At 40.6% G+C, this 21,631-nt stretch overlaps 1 protein-coding gene across 7 annotated transcripts in view; it reads left to right on the top strand.

Annotated features, from left to right (window-relative positions):
- Positions 1-426: 426 nt before the first annotated feature.
- The window catches only part of LOC116044074 (regulating synaptic membrane exocytosis protein 1-like), a 168,711-nt gene continuing 147,506 nt past the window's right edge, over positions 427-21,631 (top strand). For 2 of the 7 annotated variants that reach the window (XM_035992041.1, XM_035992033.1), the window contains exons 1-2: positions 429-1,267; positions 10,251-10,325. In XM_035992041.1, coding sequence (XP_035847934.1) covers positions 1,107-1,267; positions 10,251-10,325 — 236 coding nt within the window. In that variant the 5' untranslated portion in view covers positions 429-1,106. Of the gene's footprint in view, positions 1,268-10,250; positions 10,326-21,631 lie in introns of all 7 variants that reach the window. The other 5 variants (XM_035992040.1, XM_035992034.1, XM_035992035.1 and 2 more) reach the window with 5 other exon arrangements.

The following is a 21,631-nucleotide window of genomic DNA, read 5'->3' as shown; positions in this document are numbered from 1 at the left end:
ATCCATCAATTCATCCATCCATCCATCATCCATCCATCCATCCATCCATCCATCAATTCATCCATCCATCCATCAATTCATCCATTCATCCATCCATCCATCAATTCATCCATCCATCCATCCATCCATCCTTAAAACCCCTATTCTGTTGATATAATTTACCCCTTAAAAAACCTGTGCAAATAATACAATAAGGATCTTATTTTGGCTATAGGCTAATCAATTTATTACCTACATTTTAACTATCGTTTTAAGGTGGGAAATAAAATATAAGGTATTCTTCTTTCGAAGTGATTCCAAACGTCCGTTTATCATGGTCCTATAAAACCCCCAGTGCACCCTTGAGGAACCGTTTATTTCCTCAGTGTGCTATAGGATGGCGTGAGCGCGCATCTTAACGGTGAGTGGAGCCCCCCATTCTCAAATGAGGGCTGCGCGCTCCCGCCGCAAGAGAAGTGAACGCGCTCGAGGGGCTGCGGTCCCATTGACGGTTCCGTCTCCCTGACAGCAGCATCAGCATCAATATCAGCGGCGGCGCTGGAAAACAAGAAGTCGCCGCCTCGCCCCGCAGCCACACAGCCAGCCCACTGGACCGAGCGGAGACCTGAGCCGCCTCCAGGGGACCCCCCCCTCTCTGCCTGGCCTGAAGGAAGGAACCGAGATCCCGCTCCCGTGTGCCATCATCCCGCACGACCGCCGGAGACATGGGCTCCCCGTAAAGCGGAGGTGGTGGAGGGGAGAGGCGGGCGGGCGGGCGGTGGGAGGGGGGTGGGGGGAGAAGACAGCGGAGCAGCAAGAGGGAGAAAGAGAGGCTGAAAACGGCCACCGGGAACCGAAGCGCTACCACCACCGCTGCTGCTACTACTACTACCACAGCTAGCACCGACACTGCTGCCGCCGCCGCCGCCGCCCTGGGTGCCCCCCGCCACCACCATGGGAACTCCGCATCAGTCTCTCCAACCGCCGCTTTGTCCGTGGCCCATGTCGTGATCCGTGGGCTCCGCCAGCGGGTTTTCTATCCGTGATCCCGACCGAGGCGAGGAGGAGGAGGAAGACGAGGAGGAGGAGGAGGCAGGGAGGGAGGGGAGGTGGTGGTGCTGGGGAAGATGTTCGCCTCGGTGGGCCCTCGGGGCGGCCCGCGCCCACCCGTAGCCCCGGCTATCCCGGAGCCGGACCTGAGCCATCTGACGGAGGATGAGAGGAAGATCATCATGGCTGTGCTGGCTCGGCAGCGGGAGGAGGAGGCGAAGGAGGAGGCCATGTTAAAGTAAGAGAGAGAGAGAGGAGAAGTGTGTGTGTGTGTGTGTGTGTGTGTGTGTGTGTGTGTGTGTGGCTTATGTGTGTGTCTGTGTGTGAGAGAGAGTGTGAGAGACTGGGCCTGGGCTATTTCCTATAGGCTATGTCCATCCACCTCTGTTCTCTCTTATGGATGAAATGTGTCAGCATCACTCCACTGTATCTGACCATGCATATGTTTAGTGTGTGTGTGTGTGGGTGTGTGTGTGTGTGTGTGTGTGAGAGAGCGAGAGAGAGAGAGTGTGAGAGACTGGGCCTGGGCTATTTCCTTTAAGTCCATCCACCTCTGTTTTCTCTTATGGATGAAATGTGTCAGCATCACTCCACTGTATCTGACCATGCATGTGTGTGTGTGTGTGTGTGTGTGTGTGTGTGTGTGTGTGTGTGTGTGTGTGTGTGTGTGTGTGTGTGTGCGTGTGCGTGTACATCCTGCAGGTCCCCCTCCACACAGAACTCACTCACTCACTCACTCACTCACTCACTCACTCACTCACTACAGGCCCATGTAGGCTACAGCTGTGTGAAAGAGAAAACATGCAAGGGCCAGTGTAGCGCAGGGTTCACCTCCAGTTTGCACATTCTCACCGCTCCTCTTCTGTAAGAGGCTTAATGAGTGTGGTGGTGGGTCAGGTGTAACTTTGCTCAGGAGGGAGGAAGAAGAACAGGAATGGTGGGAGGATGAAGGGGTGTGTCACCATGCCCCATCATAAAGCAGGGCAGCAGCATCACACACTCCATTCAGATGAAAAATAAGAACTGCTTTCTTCATCTGCACTTTGCTCCCTAATATCATCATTATCAGTCACACCAATGCCTTAAGTGGCGAGTATTTGGACTTCACCTGAGATATTTCATTTATAGATGCAGCAGAAATTTGCAAAAAAAAAAAAAAGCTCAATGAAGCCTGGCATTGAGACTAGTAAAAGCAAAAAAAACCTCCCTGTTGGCTTTTATCTGTGCAGCATCCATCTCAACAGCTGCTGTTCTCAGCTCTGGGGTGCGGTTGAGCCTTTCCCAGCCGTATGCACTGTATGTAGGCCAGTGCTCTTGCAACAGACATCGCACAGGCTGTTATAGAACCAGTAGGCCTATAACAGGGGGAGGAAAAGGTGCCTGTGTAATGTCATTTTGAATCAGGAGTGACTTATATTCACTGTGTGCATAAACCTCCTCCTCCTCCTCCTCCTCTATCACCACCATACATGCATGGAGAATTGTCTACTCCAGATTTATTTGTCACTGTGCAGAAATGAACCCACATCCATCCATCACCCCGTTTCCTCCAGGACCAGAAAATGCATCAAGTTGAAACGATGTCTTTCTTATGTTTTCTGCACGGTCTGCATGGAGCTGCATGCATAGATGGGCAGATAGAAAGATAGGCCGACCCACCTAAGCGAAGGGCTCCTCAAGCTTTACGTCCCTGTTCTATTTTAAGCCCTCCGTGCGGACTGATAGCCCAGCACTGGAACGGAAGATCGATTCATTGCATCTAAAGAAGGAAACGTCCAATATATAGCTCCGGCTCTAAGTGGCTATGCATCATTTTCAGTAATGTATTAGAAGCTGTGGATTCACTCATATCATACTCGCGGTTGTCAGCATAGACATGTGTTAACCTATATTGGCTTCAGCAGCATTTCCTCTCATCACTATTTGGATGGAGATTGCCATGGCAAAGCAGTGTGCATGTGTGCGTGTGTGTGTCTTTACAATCTGCACTGAAAAGCTGCACTGGTTGACTAATACATGCATGGTGAGTGTTCTAGCAGTAGGGTAGTGTGGGTTGTAATGCAGAGAGGCCGAGAATACACTACTCTTGTGTGAATTTTGAGATATACTCACCATCAGTCCGCTTGCTTTGAAAGCGTATAGGATCACAGTATATGTATGCATACAGTACCTCCCTATTGGTATATAGCCACAGCAACAATGAGGTAATGGTAAAAAACATTGTGGGTAAACAATAATGTCCTGTCAATAATTATCATGAGGTAAACTGGTATATGACGAAAATGAATTTCATGTACAGAAAGAAAGATAGATAAACTGTAAATTATATCATGCCTCCGCTACATCTATTCTTCATACATACAATACATTATTTATTAAACTAAAAATACTCCAATTTCAAGATTTGATTGATTAAAAAACTATTCAAATTATGTTAAGGGCAAATGATCACCAATTGCCTACTATTATCCAGGGGTTGTTCCAACTGATAGAAAACACACTTGAATTGAGATGAATCTGTATATTCCAAAAAAAACACCAATAAGAACAAATTCGAAATTTCACTGCATAACAACAAAGGGTGTTAGTCTGTGGAATAATAAATAAAAAAATTAACAATTTATCCAAACTAAAAAAACTCTTCAGAAACAAAATATTGAATGGCTATGAGATGGACCAGTGTTTTTTTTCTTTGGTTATTTCTTGTTTGTTGAGTGTTTAATGTATTTTTGGTTCATCTGTTTAGATTATTTTCTTCTTGTTATTGTCCAAAAGGGTTGATTTGTTCAAGCCGACCGAGTTGAACAAGGACACGGATGCCAAATTAATATCTATTATCTATGAACAATGTAGAAAAATGAAGACCAGGACCAGAAAAGTTCTCAACTCCTTCCTACCCCTTTTGAACATGAACAATATTATTTGAGTTGCTTATTTGTTGCTAATATGTTGCGGAGGAACCTGTTTGTTTTTCTGTTTTATGCATATAAGTTTGACTTTGTGCTTGTATATTTTATTTTTATGTTCAATACATTGACTAAATAAAAATTAAAATAAATACAATCCTCTTTAAAGGCCTAAATCCCAGTCACCTAAATGGAGAATACAGCAACACAGTAGAGTAAAGATTCTCCATACAGCAATATAACTAAGCATTGATGACCAATGAGTAGCATTCTCTCACTCTCTTATAAACATAGGAATTCAACCTGCATTTTATTGATACAATCAAGCACACTTGTTCAAACTTGACAGCTTAGCAGGTAGGATGGCCCTCTTTACTGCACTGAACTGGTGAAACCAGAAACTCAGTGGAAGGAAATTCTTACATTGCATTGCAGTCACTTAATGTCAGTATTAGCCATACTCTCTGGGTAGAAATTGATCACTTATTTTTATTACACAGAGAGCTTGTTGAGTCAGTGCCCTCACTGTGTTGAACTTACCTCAGCCTTAAATGAATGTACAGGGAACACACTACATCCATTGTAAAAGCCTAAGTAGTTAAAAAAGATGGGCCGACCCACCTAAGCGAAGCGCTCCTCAAGCTTTACGTCCCTGTTCTATTTTAAGCCCTCCGTGCGGACTGATAGCCCAGCACTGGAACGGAAGATCGATTCATTGCATCTAAAGAAGGAAACGTCCAATATATAGCTCCGGCTCTAAGTGGCTATGCATCATTTTCAGTAATGTATTAGAAGCTGTGGATTCACTCATATCATACTCGCGGTTGTCAGCATAGACATGTGTTAACCTATATTGGCTTCAGCAGCATTTCCTCTCATCACTATTTGGATGGAGATTGCCATGGCAAAGCAGTGTGCGTGCGTGCGTGTGTGTGTGTGTGTGTGTCAGATGCCAAATGAATATCTATTATCTATGAACAATGTATAAAAATGAAGAGGGGGTAGGACCAGAAAAGTTCTCAACTCCTTCCTACCCCTTTTGAACATGAACAGTATTATTTGAGTTGCGTATTTGTTGCTAATATGTTGCGGAGGAACCTGTTTGTTTTTCTGTTTTATGCATATAAGTTTGACTTTGTGCTTGTATATTTTATTGTTATGTTCAATACATTGACTAAATAAAAATTAAAATAAATACAATCCTCTTTAAAGGCCTAAATCCCAGTCACCTAAATGGAGAATACAGGAACACAGTAGAGTAAATATTCTCCATACAGCAATATAACTAAGCATTGATGACCAATAATAGCATTATCTCACTCTATTATAAACATAGGAATTCAACCTGCATTTTATTGATACAATCAAGGACACTTGTTCAAACTTGACAGCTTAGCAGGTAGGATGGCCCTCTTTACTGCACTGAACTGGTGAAACCAGAAACTCAGTGGAAGGAAATTCTTACATTGCATTGCAGTCACTTAATGTCAGTATTAGCCATACTCTCTGGGTAGAAATTGATCACTTATTTTCATTACACAGAGAGCTTGTTGATGTCAGTGCCCTCACTGTGTTGAACTTGCCTCAGCCTTAACTGAATGTACAGGGAACACACTACATCCATTGTAAAAGCCCAAGTAGTTACAAAATGTGAAGAGGGTGCGTGGTGTTTGAGCGTTTATTGCTTGCATGTTTTTCCTTGACTACAGTAGATGAGCAAGATAGCTGATCTACAATGCATAATATGGATGCAAAAATTGCAATATTGTTATCTGAACTAACTATAAATCGAGGACTCTGTGTCAGTGTATGTGTGTGTGTGTGTGTGTGTGTTTTGTTTATGTAAAAAAGGGACTAGTGACAAATCTAGCGACTTTCTATAGAAGGGAGACGCCAGTACTGTCCGTCGAGCGAGAGCTCTTTTTCTCTTGCGGCTGCCACAGTCACCTATGTCTGTCACTTACTTGTCTATTTCCACGAAGTTCCACTTCCGGGATTGCTCCAGTGCCGCCAGAAATTCCGTCGGCGTCACTCTTTTCTGCCGGATGTCCGTCACCTTCCGCCATTTTCTTTGTGTTGTAATTCTAAACTCTGGTGGATTTCTGAGGACTATGATTAATGGTTAACTGCTCCTCAGATCTCTGCAGGGTAAATCCAGACAGCTAGCTAGACTATCTGTCCAATCTGAGTTTTCTGTTACACGACTAAAACAACTTTTGAACGTACACGTTCCACCAAAACAAGTTCCTTCCTGAGGCTATTTTGCAGAGGCACCATGGCTCTGTCCGGCGCTTAGCACTGCCCAAGATGATTGTGATTGGTTTAAAGAAATGGCAATAAAACAGAGCATGTTTTTCTCCCATCCCAGAATGCTGTGTGGACTAGCCAGACCCTCCTCCGAGCCAATGGGCGCGTCATGTAGTGGGCCATCGCTTTGCATGGCAGCTCTGCCACCATGTGAGTTAGGGTTGCACGATATTGACAAAATGTGATATTGCAATATTGGTTATGAATATTGCGATATCGATATTAATTTCAATATTTTTAAACATATGTAAAATTACAAAAGTTATGGGAAAATGCATCAAACTAGATTCATAACAAATTAAACAAGTTTTCTTACAACACAAGGTTTATGTCAATTGACAGTCATATTGGACTGGTACAGCATGAATAAATAAATAAGGACCATGTCTACAGAACAGGACATGTTTTACTGGTTGGACATTATAAAATATATAAATAAAGAGAACAGGACACAACTTTTCTTTCTCTTCTTTGATTCGTTCCGTTTTGTTGTCTCTATTTCTTCACTTACACTGTCACTCTGTTGAAATATGCACACATGTCACATGGTTCGCTCCATAGGGATTGTCACGTAAGTGGACCCGTGCGTCGACGTGCACTAACACGTGCAAGTGGCATGGTAACTGGCCAATGAAACATGATCATTATAGCGTTTCAAGCTCTAAATCAAACACAACTAAGCCACACAGCCAATGGACGGGATGCAGCGCTCCACAAAATAAAATAAATTTTGCATACTTATTGCGACACTTTCGATATATTGCGATAACGATATTGAGTCGATATATCTTGCACCCCTAATGTGAGTGGTATGTGGATAGGTAGAAAGGTGCTATATACTGTAAATGCAGTAAGCTTGGAAACTAAGCGTTTTATAACTGCATTTTCTGTCACATGTTGGTTTGTGAGAATATACACAATAAAATAATGAAATACTGCGAACCAAGCAATGATGTGAATGGAAACCAATGAATGCCTGAAACGTTACAGCAAATACAGAAATAAAAAGAATTGTGACGCATGCATTTGAAAATGTCAGCAAAAATGTGGAGTATTGACCCATTGATAATGTTTGTTTGCGAGAACCTCCGGGTACGAAATTCGTACAATTTAACGGCGCTGAGCAAACGGGGACGAGGAACAAATGGATATACTTTGATCTCATTAATTTAAAATGCATGTTTGCTGCTTTCATACCTCAACACTTTCACTAACATTAGCTTGGAGACCTAATTTACCTGTTGGGCCCACAGACTAAAGAAAATTACACCACCCACACTAGCATTCAGTCCGAGATGTCATGGTTCGTAATGCTAGATTTGGTTTATCAAAGACGCTAGCAAAGCAACACAGGACAGAAAATAAGTCCAGCAGAAACGTCAGATAGGTCGGACCTCCATGTTCACTAGGGCTGAACGATTAATTGTTTTCAAATCGAAATTGCGATTTGAAAGAATGTGATTAGCTAATTGTAAAGAACGCGATTAATCGCATGTGGTTGAATGTTTAATGTAACATTCGGTTACTGTTTTTTCCCAAGAAAAATGTAATGTAATAATGTTACATATCACAGGCTGTCTCCAGAAATGTCCTATTTTCAGTGGATTTGTCATTACTTTATTTAACATGATTGTAGAAGGTGCAACATGTAGATGCTGCCATTGAACCGAGGCATTTCAGAAATCTTGGTTTACAGGAAAGTGCTGATATCTTTTATTGGAATCTTTTTTAATAATTATAACTTTAGCTTTTGTGATAAATGTTCTGTGTTTGACTGTTCAATGTTCCATGCTTATTTAAAAAAAAACACTCATATCTACAAGTATGTTGCAGTTTTGATGGGCGTTTCATGTTATATTGCTCACTGACACGTTTTCCCTGTTACACAGTGAATATTAAACTCTAGCTATACTTAAAAAAAAAAAAACCGCAAATGGAATCGTAATCGCAATATCTGGCAGAACATTGCAATTTGATTTTTTTCCCTAAATCGTTCAGCCCTAATGTTTACCAATCTTTAGGCTAAACGTTACAGTGACGGCTGAAAATGACAACAGAATCTCCATATACATACACCCATATCTCTCCAATTTAAACCAACTGCCATTTGTCCACAGGACCGGAAGTGATTTTTGTGTTGGCGCAGCATCATGGTGATTTGGTCTATACAAAAAAACTAAAATTTCCAATCACACTGGTATGGTCCTTTAATCTTGTATTCAGACACAACTAACGCCAGTAAAATCCAAACCTAAACTGAATTTAAAAATGGCTTCACTTGTGGAAAAGTAGCATTAGTAAGTCCATATTGTAAGTAAAGCAGTATCCTTTACCAGTGTAATCCGAGGATGTCACCATTACCTCAATCATTACTGATTTTAAACAGTCAGTACAGCAAATGATGGTTAGAATCCATTAGGAACAAAGAGATATCACCAGTCCTAATGTGCAGAAAGTGTCTCATAATGGGAGTTGTACCCACAGTATTGAGGAAACAAAGACAAGTCTGTTTTAGACAGTGTGGGTGTTGGCGGGGATTTCTCTCTTGGATTTCCTCTGTGATCTGACTGATCAGAGCCCACCGTTCATGTTTATGGATGAGATGGCTTTGAATCGCACCGTGAACGTGTCAGTGGACATATTGAAAGCATGTCATTGTTGTGTAAGGCCTGTCATTGATGCCTAAAGGTATCTTTCACACTGCAATGAGAGTCTGAATGAGCAGTTCAATTTGTATTTGGAGCATTTGCCTTTTTTTGGTTTGGTTCGTTTGGTTGAGTGACTACAATGTCATTTGAACTCAGGTGACACAAAATAGCTGTACTGAGCTTCTATGCTAGGGTTTTTTTTTTCAACCTGAACCCTATTTTCCTATGTTTTTGTCTGTGATAGACTAATAGAAACAACACACTTTGAAATTGGTCCAGGATTAAGCGTGAACGCTGTAACCGGCAGCCACAGAGCGGGCTGCAATGTAACCTATGGGGCAAATGTGCATCGTCAATTCGGTCCACTGAAAGACTCAGCTTAATATTCTAATTCACATTATGGAAAGGATCCCTACGGAGATAGGCCTCTTTAAAACCTGTTTAAGACCTTTCTGTTTAACCAGAAACAGCTCGAGGTCGCTAGCGCTAAACCCACCAGACTCCATTTAAAAAAAAAAAAAACTTTTAGCGTGTGTATAGCCAATACATTTTCATATGTAAGTCGGTAAACTATGTTTATTTCAATCAAAACTAGAGTTGTGATGGTTGGAAAAGTGGAAAGACAACCCATAACGCCTTTTCATAGTTTTATTTTGTTTCTGTCGACTATGAATGGAGTGTCTTTTACGATGCTAAAATTACTGTTTATTAAAGTGGAATCTGGTGGGTATAGCGAACGCAATTTCGCGGATGTTTTTATGATTAAAAAAGGATCTTACTCTTAAACAGAAAGGTACTTTCCATAATTTTGTCAGACACTTAGAATATTAATCGGAGCCTGTCAGTGGCAAAACGAGCACTTTTGTGACCGTAAATACAAGCATCACAATTGCCCTATTAACTTACATTGTAGCTTGTTTCGCTGACTGCCGACTGCAGTGATCTTGCTTAATACTGGACCAATGTCAAAGATTGTTTTTCCCATCAGTCACTTAGGACAGGACAGGAAAACATAAATACTCAGAACCGGTTTTATGAGGATAAGAAGGCAAATATTTGAAAGCTAACAGCTACTCATAGGAAAGCTTAGTATAGCGAAATGAACCCAGGGTCAAATGCAGTCTGGACTTAGGCTCATATTTAGCTATTTTAATTTTTATGAACACAAGAAGGGCACAAAGGCAGACTGTTTTGCAGATAAATATCCCATAAAATCTAACTGAATTCTGTTAGCAACCCGTTGTTAATAAGTGTGAATAGGGAGTTTGGAAATAAATAAATAAACTCAATACAGAAACCAGAAGAGAGTTGACAGTGGAGTTTTATGTTAACAGCATTTTCCTAACCCCGTGTGTTTCAGAGAAGAGCAGCCTATCAAAGCAAGAACGGTGAACCTGGTTGGGCAGAAGAAACCGCAGCAGCAAAATGACGTCCGGTGAGTGGCAACAGTTGTTTTCCAACCACCAACTCTATATCACCTAGTCGATACGGAATATAAAACGAGTTCAAAATGGGTGCTGATATTTGCTTTTGTCACTTTTAACATCATTTCACCCCAGTGGCCCAAAAACAACCTCCAATCAAGAGCTGGCTTTCTGTTCTTTTGCCTCATATTCATGTTTTGTTGTAAAATCTCTTTAACACCTTGGGTGAGTCAACAGACGAAAAAGATAAACTTATTTTCTGGTGACCATCTTTTGCAAGCGTGACTCAAGCTATTATTATGGAATTCGTATGCTCAAACTGCCAAGATGGACAAGTGCGAGTCATATGTTTGTGACTAGAAATGTTCCCCCCTTTCATGCTGTGGTGAGAAATTTCATGTACACATTTATGTGTCGCTTAACTTATTCAAAAATGTAACTATGGTGGCTTTAACTGACCCCACACAGAGTGACACAAGGTAGACTTGCTTTTGGAAACATTGTAACAAATGTTTGTGTTTTAATGAACTTTAATCTATATAACTTTTTTGTCTTGTCTGTACTGTTGTGTTTTACATATTTGTATTCTGATATGGACCTGTGTGTCTGAAATAAAGTTGACTTTTGTATGGCACTTTAAGTTGAATGGCATTGCACAGGCACCTCATTTAGACTTTTTGATTTATATTTCGGGAATATGCCTCAGTTGGTGTCACTGAAAACACATTTTAGCAAGCCACACCCTTCTTTACCTTTGGAGTGAGTTAATACTCTGTTAAACACACACAATGACCAACTGCTGTCGTCAATCAGACAACAACTACATAGCATCAGCTATAAAGATGGACATGGCCGGTGTGATGAATCCAGTCCAGATCCTGTTGAGTCCTGTTGAGACTAGCTAATGTTGTCGGCCTCCTCTGAAGAATTGCTGGCTTAGGCTGGATTCAGAGGCTCTGGATGTCACGCAGTTTGCTCGGCTCTCCTGCCAAGCTGCTAGTCTGGAGGAATGACTTCCATCGTGTGTGTGTGTGTGTGTGTGTGAGACATGTTTCAGTTTAACTTCTTCTCAATTGTATCTGGAATTTCACATGAGCTTTGGAAAACAGTTGAACAAAGTATGGCCGCTGTGATGTATGATTAGATTGAACAACATAGTAAGTAAGTAGCCTAACCAGTTCTAATTTCCCATAGTAAAGACAGAAAAAAACAGTGGCAGGAGAGCTAACCACACGCTAGCCGGCCAGGAATGTGCTATCACTCACAATTGCTCTCCAAGCTAGCTAGCTAGCTGCTAGCTCAATTGGTCGCTTACCGGACAATACAGCTTATTCAGGAGACGAAGCTGTTTGTACCATTGACTCCTGTCTCTTAACTGTCCTCTTTTGTGAAACAGTTTATAATCGGGGAGAGCAGGGTTGTATACAAAATCTATGGTGCTAATAATAAACTCTGTTTTCTACTTTAGCTCACTTTTCCCTCAAAGGTCAGAATGGTCAAGACAGCTTGCAATTGGTCTATGGCACAAGTTCACTAAAGTTGACCTCGTCATTAAATATTTGTGCCCAAAGTTTAGCTGTTTTATATGCCCAGGGCTTTATTCTTCATTTACACTGTTATTATCACTCCATAGATGAGCTACAGCATGGCATTGCTCAAGCTAGCTAAATGTTTTCATGGCATTAAAATGTGCTTACAGTATTCATCCCTGAATTATTTTTCCAATGTTGCATTAGACTACACAATCATGATTTAAAACAGGATTGTTAAAAATCTAAGGTACAAGACATTCTTTAGTAGAGAAGTCAATTACAAATTCCGAGCAGCAAACATCACAAAGGTGAACTTGTAGTAGTTTGTACCAATTGTGACGACAGAACAATCTAAATCTGATAGAACTCTGAATCTTGTCACACTGACATCACCTTTATAGACCTAATCAACGCAACGTCCAGCTAACACAAAAGTCACTTCCGGGTAGACAAATAGCCATTGATTGAAATTGCAGAAATATGTGAAACCGGCAAACCTGTTTATTTCTGTTGTCATTATTAGCCGTACTGCAACGTTTAAAGATAAATAGGTTAACACAGAGGTCCGACCTTTCGGTTTCTGCTGTGCTTATTTTCTGTAATGTGTTGCATTGCATTGCTAGCGTTTGATAAACCAAATCTAAAATTACGAACAGCAACATCTCACCGCTGGTTGGACTGACAGCTAGTTTGGGTGGTGTCATTTTCTTTTAGTCTGTGGCCCAACAGGTAAATTAGGTCTCCAACCTAACATTAGTCAAAGTGTTGAAATATGAAAGTATTAAACATGCGTTTTAGATGAATGAGATAAGAGTATATCTATTTGTTCTTCGCCCCTGTTTGTTCAGGACAGGACGCAGGAGTTGTCTACCCAGAAGGTATTGTACACAAACATTGTGATTGCGTCCATGAGACACAGGCAACGTAGCTTCAGCGAGACGTCACCCATGCAACTTCGAAGTGTATAGTCTTTCTAATTACGTATTCTCACAGTCTTATACTTCAACAGTACTACTGAGACTTTCTTGACTTGCAAAATTATCTTTTGAATTGACGAACATCATATGTGTAATTTATGGCTCAATTCAAACAGGATCAAAAAAGTTTTGGTCTCTCCCCGTTCACTACCTTACATATTTCTCCCGAAATAATGTCTGATGGGGTCCACCGGATAGGAAAGGACATTGCCTCTCTATACCGTAGCAATGGCTGCTGAGAATCAGGGGTACTGTTACGCTGTTTGACATTCCAAACAGGAAAACTACAATTTCTGAGAAAAAAAGTTTAAATATTTATTCCAGATGAGCATAACATATCACTATAGCATCATAAAGTTTTGTAGTAATTTTGACTGACATTGAGGTTATTATTTAAAGTAAACTTTCATATGCAAATTAACATTGGGATATATACTTTGAGCTTCAGTGGTGCCAACCTCTTTACATCTATGGTCCTCTAAACTTGCAAATAGCGGAACTCTTCTCTGCCTTTGCAAGCTTGGCAACTAACATCATACTGAAAATGCAGGTGCTTTCACTGAATATATTGCCTCACATTTCGTCTCTAATTAGTGGGGATTGGATGCTTGATGGGTTGGTCAGGAGCGATTCTTTATCATTATAAAGATAGCTCAGTGATAGTTTTTCCTCCACTGCTGTGTGTGTGTGTGTGTGTGTGTGTGTGTGTTTGTGTGTGTGTGTGCAAAGTCTGGTTATTTGATCAGTGGTTGTTAATATGGACGTGAATTGACTGACGTTTTCACTCTTTGATGTTATATGAGCATCTCCGTCCCCGCTGGCTTATTTGCACATCGAAATGCGAGTTTCCACACATTTTCCTTCGCAGTGACCTCTGTAGACAGTAATGCCTTTTTTTCTGCCACACAACGATCAAAGGATAACGCTTGTTTATGTTCTCTCTGTGTGCGCTGTATGTGTGTGTTGGAGTGTGTGCATGTTGTTGGATCAGAGAGTGGGGTGGGATTACAGAGTATGTCAGCTAGAGCACATCTGCTTCTCTGAGGAATCCCACAATATGGGCCCAGTTTGTAATATTATGCAGCCTGTGCCTTTCTGGTCAGTATTCCCCACTTTATTCACCTGTGTTTCAAGTGTGAGTTGGTTACTTTCATCACATTGAAATGAAAGAACACAGGTTATGTGGCATCTAGTGTGGTAACTGTGAGGTTTTGACTTGCTGTTGGTGAGACATGGTCCTCTACTGAGCAAATAAGGTTAGCATTGTTAGCTGGAAATGAGCAACCTGTTACCCAATTCACATTTCTTAATATCAGTATCATCTCATAATGGAGGACATTATCATCATTACTGTTCTCATTTCAGTGAGTAAAAAAGGGAAACCCTGAATGGCAGACATCCACTGTTCATTGTGTATTTCTTAAGGCATAATGTTTATTCACAGAATTATTGTAACGTCTGTAGGCAATAAAGTGGGCAGGGAAACCTGGCTGCTAATGGTCAGTTCCTGCCAAACGTTTGGGTTGATCGGCTCAGTAGAGACAGAATGGACTTTTTGGTAAACTGTGGATTGAGCCATCTGAAAGCACTGTAAGAGAAAATGGCTTGTTCAGAACTTGACCACTGTGTACTTTTCAGTTCATCGTCCAAGAGTTGTAGACGTTTCTTAGTCTGTAGGGGAACATGTAATCCTTCATCTGTCATTAATAACCATATGATAATAGCACTAGGTTACAATGTGTGTTATCAATGACCTTGTGTTAGTTAGTTAAGTAATTCAACACTTGTATGTCCTCTTGAAGGTCCACCGTTGACAATTCTTGTGTTAATAAGAAGGTAAAAGATGTGGGCTCCGACAGGACTACATAATGCATTCATGTGCACCTCGTTAAACTAATGGTGTATTCAATTGCACATCGTAAACTCTGAAAGTCAAATCGTTGTTGTCTGCCATCTAGGCTGTTATTGTGGCATTGGCGTACACTACACAATAATATGTTTAAATCAGAAATGTAATCAAATCCTTACCTTAAAATTGAAAGTCAAATCAAATCGTAGATTTTTAAAACATTTCTTGTACTATTGTTTTTAAAAGTGGCGAGACTTCTTTAAACACGCAAGAAATATGGTATATTTTGATTTTTTATTTGGCATGCTATACTATAACATTTTGTGACACCCCTATGCTGAAATAATTACATGTTGTGGGAGCTTTAAATACATGTGGCAGTATCAATCAAGTACAAATTATATGTAAAAAAATATTGTTGTCAGAAAATATCACGAAAACAGACTGGTCAGGTCAGTGTCATTGCTTTTTACATGAGGATGGTCATCGCTCCACCCCTGTCACTCCCTCCAACCAGCCATGTCGGCACAGTTAACCCCATGCTTCTGTAAAGGCAACATGGATGTCAGTGTTTCCCAGAGGTTCAGAATTGACTTGTGGTGGTGGTTGGCGCAGGATGTAACGGCGTGACTCGTAATGGCTGGATTCAGTAAACACTAGTCAAACGAAGGGTTATGAACTATTTATTGAAAACAATGACTAGGCTACATAACATTAACAGATACTTTTGAAATAAATAACTATTTACATATTAAACAATTACTTGATGTCACACCAAATTATATGGTGTCACGCCATATGATGAACCACACCACATAACAATCTGTATATGCAAAAATGTGTATTATATGTATTTCACAAACAACAACAGAATGCCACCAAATATTGTATAGCACTTGGGTTCCCTGAGTTTTTCTCTTCTCAATGATGGGCTTCAATCTGAATGTTTGTTCTCCTATGAGTTTATTCTCTTCATATCTGTTAAAAGACAAATTCAACAATGTATTCAGATATTTAAAAACATATCCTGCATTATAATCAGATTAAATTGTTGCAATTACGTATAGTGATAAAGACAACATTAATATTACTGTTGTCCTTGTATTCTTGTTGCATTCCTTAAGATCTTATCTGAAGATTTCTGTCATTCAAACAACTGAGTTGTAGTTTAAAACTTTTACAGCCAACTTAATAACATTTCGGGTTACATACATGGATTCAGGCACGGAGCACAACAACTGAAGGCTCAGTTAGCAACGATTAGCTCTGTTAGCAGTTAGCTCCGGTTAGCTCCATTATAAAGCTATGGAGTGGAGGAGACAACCGAAGTAACAACCGAACTCTGACAAATGACGTTCAGGGAGCTTTCACAGCGGTGTGGCCGCGGCATTTCTACGGTTTGTTAATACAGTTAATACCACGCAAGACCACCAGCAGCATGCTACTATCCTTTGTTGACGCTGTCATGCACGCTGGAGGCTGCTGGTCTGTGTGCGCTGTAAAAAATACATTGTTGATTGGGAAAAAATTGTAATTCGGATTGTATCTACCTGGGCGGGTCTCAATCTACCTGGGCGGTGCGCCCAAGTAGAACCTATGTATGGGAAACACTGGATGTACTGCAGTGTAAATGTGTTTACACTTCACATCACTAGTGTGATTGGCCAGGTGTCCCCTGAAAGCAGGGTACCATGGCGATGGCCCAGCAGCAACGTTGTAACCTCAGTGACCCCTGGGATTTGCGAGAAGTGACTTCCTCACTTTCTTCAGGGATTGGCTGTTATCCTGGTCTTCCCTTGAGTCTCTGCTCCAGCGGGGACCGGGAAGGGACTTGACACACTCTCATTTACATTTCTCTATGCTTGAGAGAGTTCCATCTTTACTGGACAGGACGCATTTCATTTTCTTTTTGTTTAGTTTACAACTGGATCTTTTGCATAGTCTGTAGGAAGGAATGGGATTTTTATGACGTGATGGTATGAACCAAATGTTTTGCGATCACACAGTGTAGAGTATATACCTGCAGAGCTGTTACACATTGATGATGTTTAGTTCAATATGGGTCTTATTTTTGAAAGAAAAAATTTAATTGGTAAGGTTTGGGAACACGGCGATATTGTGTTGAAGTCTGATGGAGCACGAGCAGTCAGACAACCATGCAGATTTTAAACAAACCCCCAGGCCCCCGGTCAAACTTATTTAGGAGAGAAAAAAAAAAAAGAAAAACGCTAACATTAATACCCAAACTGACTGTTGTAAACATTACAGTTTAAAGGTCCAATATGTAATATATTTACTGTAATAAATCCAAAAATGACCACAATTTGTCATCAGATATTAAGGAAACATGCTAAGTTGAAATTCTATCTTTTCTGACAACAATGCTAATGCCAGTATTTTCTCCTTTTGAAATGTTTGTTCCGTGACAGAATTTCTGTTTGTGTTTTGGCCTGTGTGTTGTTATCAACTGCCCAGTTTGACAGCCAGGCTGGGTTGCCAGATATACCTGTAAAAACGTAAACCCAGCGCTCTACAGCTGTAACCTCAGTACAGCCATGAAAGCAGCAAACAAACTAACAGGATCAACGGAGATAGATTCTACCCGACCTAAAAAAAACTGAGATGTATTTGAAAGATGGAGACAGCTAAACATTTTTCTCCTTAACAGGTAAGCATTAGCTTCAGGCTAATTTATCACGGCTACTAGGGACGGGCATTTTATGTCATTTTCAACATTTGTGTAGCTACTCACATAGAATTATATAGCTAGAGTACCCGAGTTGGTTACTCGCAAAAACAATTGAGACACAGCCAGTAAAGTGATCCCGACTGGTCCTGGCTAACGCCGCCATGCTAACCCTGCTAACTGCTAACGTTACCGGAGGACCATGTCAGGCGGGCCATGGCTGTTTACAACATGTAGCCTGTTCAGCGGCAGTAGCCGACAACGGTGAGTTATTTGAAGCCAAGAGAGGGGGGCTGTAAATCGGGAAGCGATTGTTGCCGTAATTCTAAGCCAATAAAGTGTGTTCCGTTGGGTGGAGAGGATGGCAAGGTAGTGGTATTTTTAGCTGTTCCTATCGTAATTCTAAGCTGAGGAAGTGTGTCTGTCTGCCGTGTGGAGAGGACAGCGAGGTTGTTGTGTTTTTAGCGATTCCTTCTGTAATTCTAAGCCAAAAAAGTGTGTCTGTCAGTTGGGTACAGAGCTCCACGTAAGCACAGGCTTTTATGACTGTCAATAGAGCCAGCATCTAACGTTAGCTACTCCGCTGTACTGTGAAGTAATGTCTGGCTATGTGAGTCAAACGTCTAGCAACATTGTTGTAGATGCTGCGGTCTTAGCCTGGCAACCTCCGTGAACTTCAGATCTGGGGAGCAGGGGGCGGGGGAGACAACTCTCTCCAGTATTTTGAATTTGTACTGCAGTAACTATTTTAAACACTAGCTGTCAGTATTACACATTGCACCTTTAAGGGTTCAGTATGCTTGAAATGAAGTAGTTATTCTGATGTGTTGTCAAACCACGTCTTAAGGCAGAAGTGTTTTTGTTGGATTGTCTGTTTTGGAAAGTTGCAAAAATTGTTGAATGCAGCTCAGTTCCAGTTCTGCTGTTGGAAAAAGGTACACACACTGTTAGTCTGGTTTAGTCAGACTCAGCAGATGTAGACTGTGGGTATAAGCCTGCCATCGGGCGGCTATTTTTGCCGGCTTCATCCTCCCCTTCTGCTTCTCCACTATCTATTTTGCAAGGACACCGTCGCTGCCTCCAGGGCTTAGCGCCACCCAAGACGATTGTGATTGGTTTAATGAAATACAAACAAGCCAGAGCAATTTATTCTCCTATAGCAGAATGATAATGGGTGATTTGAGACCTTTCTCTGGCGCTGACACAACGCTTTGGAGAAAGGTCTGGCCGAGACTAGACTTTGTTTGACGCATCCAGGGGCCTTTACAAACATACATCCTGATGTAATTTTGACCTACAGTATAGGCTGTAGAAGTTTGTGCATACAGTGTTACTGTGCATGTTATGGGTGCTCACTTTCAGTTTCACCTATAAAAAGTAGATCTGTCGGATTTCATTGTAGCAATGTTTGCCATGTTCTCGAATCTCAGCAATTACTTTGGCGAGTACTAGGGCTGTCAAACGATACATTTTTTCTTAATCGCGATTAATTGCCGAATTTCTATAGTTAATTGCAATTAATCGCATGTTTTATCATTCTTTTGCATTTCAGAACTGTTTTTAAGTACACATTAACAATGGAAAGCAATTCTTACCAGTGTATCTTGACTGGGAATCAAATGAATAGTCACACATTTGAATCTAGAGTCAATATAGTGTGCAGTTACTTCTAAATAATTTTGATTACTCACTGACGTCCAGTGATCACTGGTTAATAACACAGCGTTTGCACTTTGCAGCTGTTCCAGTTGGGCTGCTTTCTCCGTGGAGTACAGGCTGTGTGTGTGTGGGGCTGCTGTCCCCCTCGACGGCAATGTATAAGACGGGTCAGAACATGCCAACCGTAGTACATCTTTAAGACCCAAGTCTTCTACGACGCTGACAGGTCTGCAGTCAGTTGCCACCCATTTCGCAAGAGCTGTAGTAATTTTTTGGGATTTGGTTTCATCAACAGGTCGGCAAGTAGCACTCTCCAGTCACGTTAACTGTACTATGCTTAGCTCGTAGGTGCTAGCTCAAGCTTGACGTGCTTCGGTGATATTTTAATTCGGCTTTACACAATGTGCATATGGCTTTCGACTTCTGAGCCGTCCAGGAGTTTTGGAAAATAAAAAGCGCCATTCAGAATTGTGTTGCTGCTGTCTTTCTCCATCATGCCTGCAGCAGTAGGATGTGTTACGAAGAAGTATGGCAGCTTGATGATAAGTAAAGGTGCGGCAAAGAGTCAAAATAGTAGCCTGTTAGGCATGACAGGTAGCCGAGTGAACGTGTAAAATAAATTAATAAATGGCAGCATGCGATTAATGCGATTAAAAAAAATCAACACGTTATACTTGGCCCTTAATCGCATGGCGATTAACGCGTTAATGCTGACAGCCCTAGCGAGTACACGTTCATCATAACAACACAGCTAAAAACAACCGGCGAAGATTCAGCTACCCAGTTCTGCATTTTGCCATCTTGGTCTGCGTGAAAAGGTTGTGGTGGAATTTCCGGAAACACCATGTTGTGGTATGATGAGACTAAGGGAAAGCTTAGCCAACATCAGGTAATTTATAGGTAACAGGTCAGGGGTTGAGAACATTCGGACAGTCTCTAATAACCAAACCTGTTCATGTATATTTATGTTCGTCTCTCTACAGATTCAGGGGATCTAGGCAGCTGTGTGATGCTGTAAGATAGGGAATGTTTTGTCTCCTTTTGGAGGTCGTGGGCCAGCCTCACTTTAGCCTACTTCCCAGAGAGGGAGATAGCCTGAACTAGGCTTTAGCATCTGTGTTTAGGCAATTGCAATATCTTTGTTTCACCTCCAGCATGAGTTTAAACACACCTTCAGGAAGATAGGAACTTCAGAGATTTGGGATGGCACTGCACAATAACCTATCCTGGTTAAACTGTACTGCCTGATTAATTGTCTCCTTAATTGAGAGTCCATTAAATGCTTCTGAGTAATTCATCAAAGTCTCTTGAACCTTCTTCATGTATGTGAAATGAGTTGTGCTGCTCCTGAGTTTTTCCTTAACAGAAGTAACCCAGTGATTGGCAGTTTTACTGACCAGGTGCAAACGTTGTGTACAGTTTTTTTTCGTTTGGAAAGCATCCACAAGCAATACCAGACAAAGGTGATCATGTTTTCTACCCCAATGAGTACCGTATGGTACATGTCAGTTGGAGACAATGATTGAAAAAAAAAATATATATATATATATTAAAATCACGATTATTCAGCACAGTTACTCATTGACTTTTGGAAAAATTTTGCATTTATTGAACTTTAAAAAGTGTCCAACAGTTCCAACAGTGAAAACACTGTGAAATGAACTGTAAAATTTCCATCAATACTTACTACGTTGAACCTTTTGAATTCCCCTTAAAATAAATAATATTAAAAAAAATGAAATTGTTAAAATAGTATGAAATATTAAACACAAAATAGGATCAACTGTTGTATTGCCCTTACACAATCTTTTGAAAACAAGTAATGAATGAAATACAAATAAAAGAAAAACAAAATAATCGTTTTTCTTTATTACATTGTTTTTGTGATCGTTAGGAGCCGAAATCGAAATCACGATCAATATTCGATTCATTGCACAGCCCTACTGCTCGTAAAACAAGCACTCCTTTTCAGCTAAGACTCTTTGGAAATAAAATTGGCGTCCTGGCAGCTTCTCAAGTCAGAGTCTCTCTCTGCTGAAGCCATCGCTAGCCACTCAAATTATGAATGCAACACATTTGGATAGTTTTTACATTAAATGTCACAATTTAAAATACCCTTAATACTAAGGAGATTAAAAAAGAGGAAACCAATATATAGGCCTTTAACTATTGCAATTTTTTTATTGAAATCTGGAACTAATTTGTCTCAGAAATAATAATGATTAACAATACAATTGTCTCTTAATAAAATATATTTGATAAAATATTTATTTATTTATTACTTTCCAAACAAAATGAAGTTTTGAATGAATCCCAGGATACGTCTTTTGGTTATATATCCCTGTTATGTGACCCAGATAATGTAATAACACAATAATAACAAGTACACAGCCGATGAAGTAAACCACGTCTCTTTATTATCATAAAAACATTGTATTTTTTTTCTACAATGAACATAAAATTGACAATAGTACAGTATTATATAATTTTCCAGCTCTAAGCTAATGTTAGTGTAATGTAATTAATTGTGGTTAAACAAGAACCCGCAATTATTTAAAAAAAAATTGCAATTAGACAATTATATAATAAATGCTACAGGCCTACCAATATATTG

Source organism: Sander lucioperca, chromosome 15, assembly GCF_008315115.2.
Source record: "Sander lucioperca isolate FBNREF2018 chromosome 15, SLUC_FBN_1.2, whole genome shotgun sequence".
In the NCBI taxonomy this organism is placed as follows: Eukaryota; Metazoa; Chordata; class Actinopteri; order Perciformes; family Percidae; genus Sander; species Sander lucioperca.
Note: the sequence above shows the minus strand (reverse complement) of the source record. Positions and strands in the feature narration are given on the sequence as shown.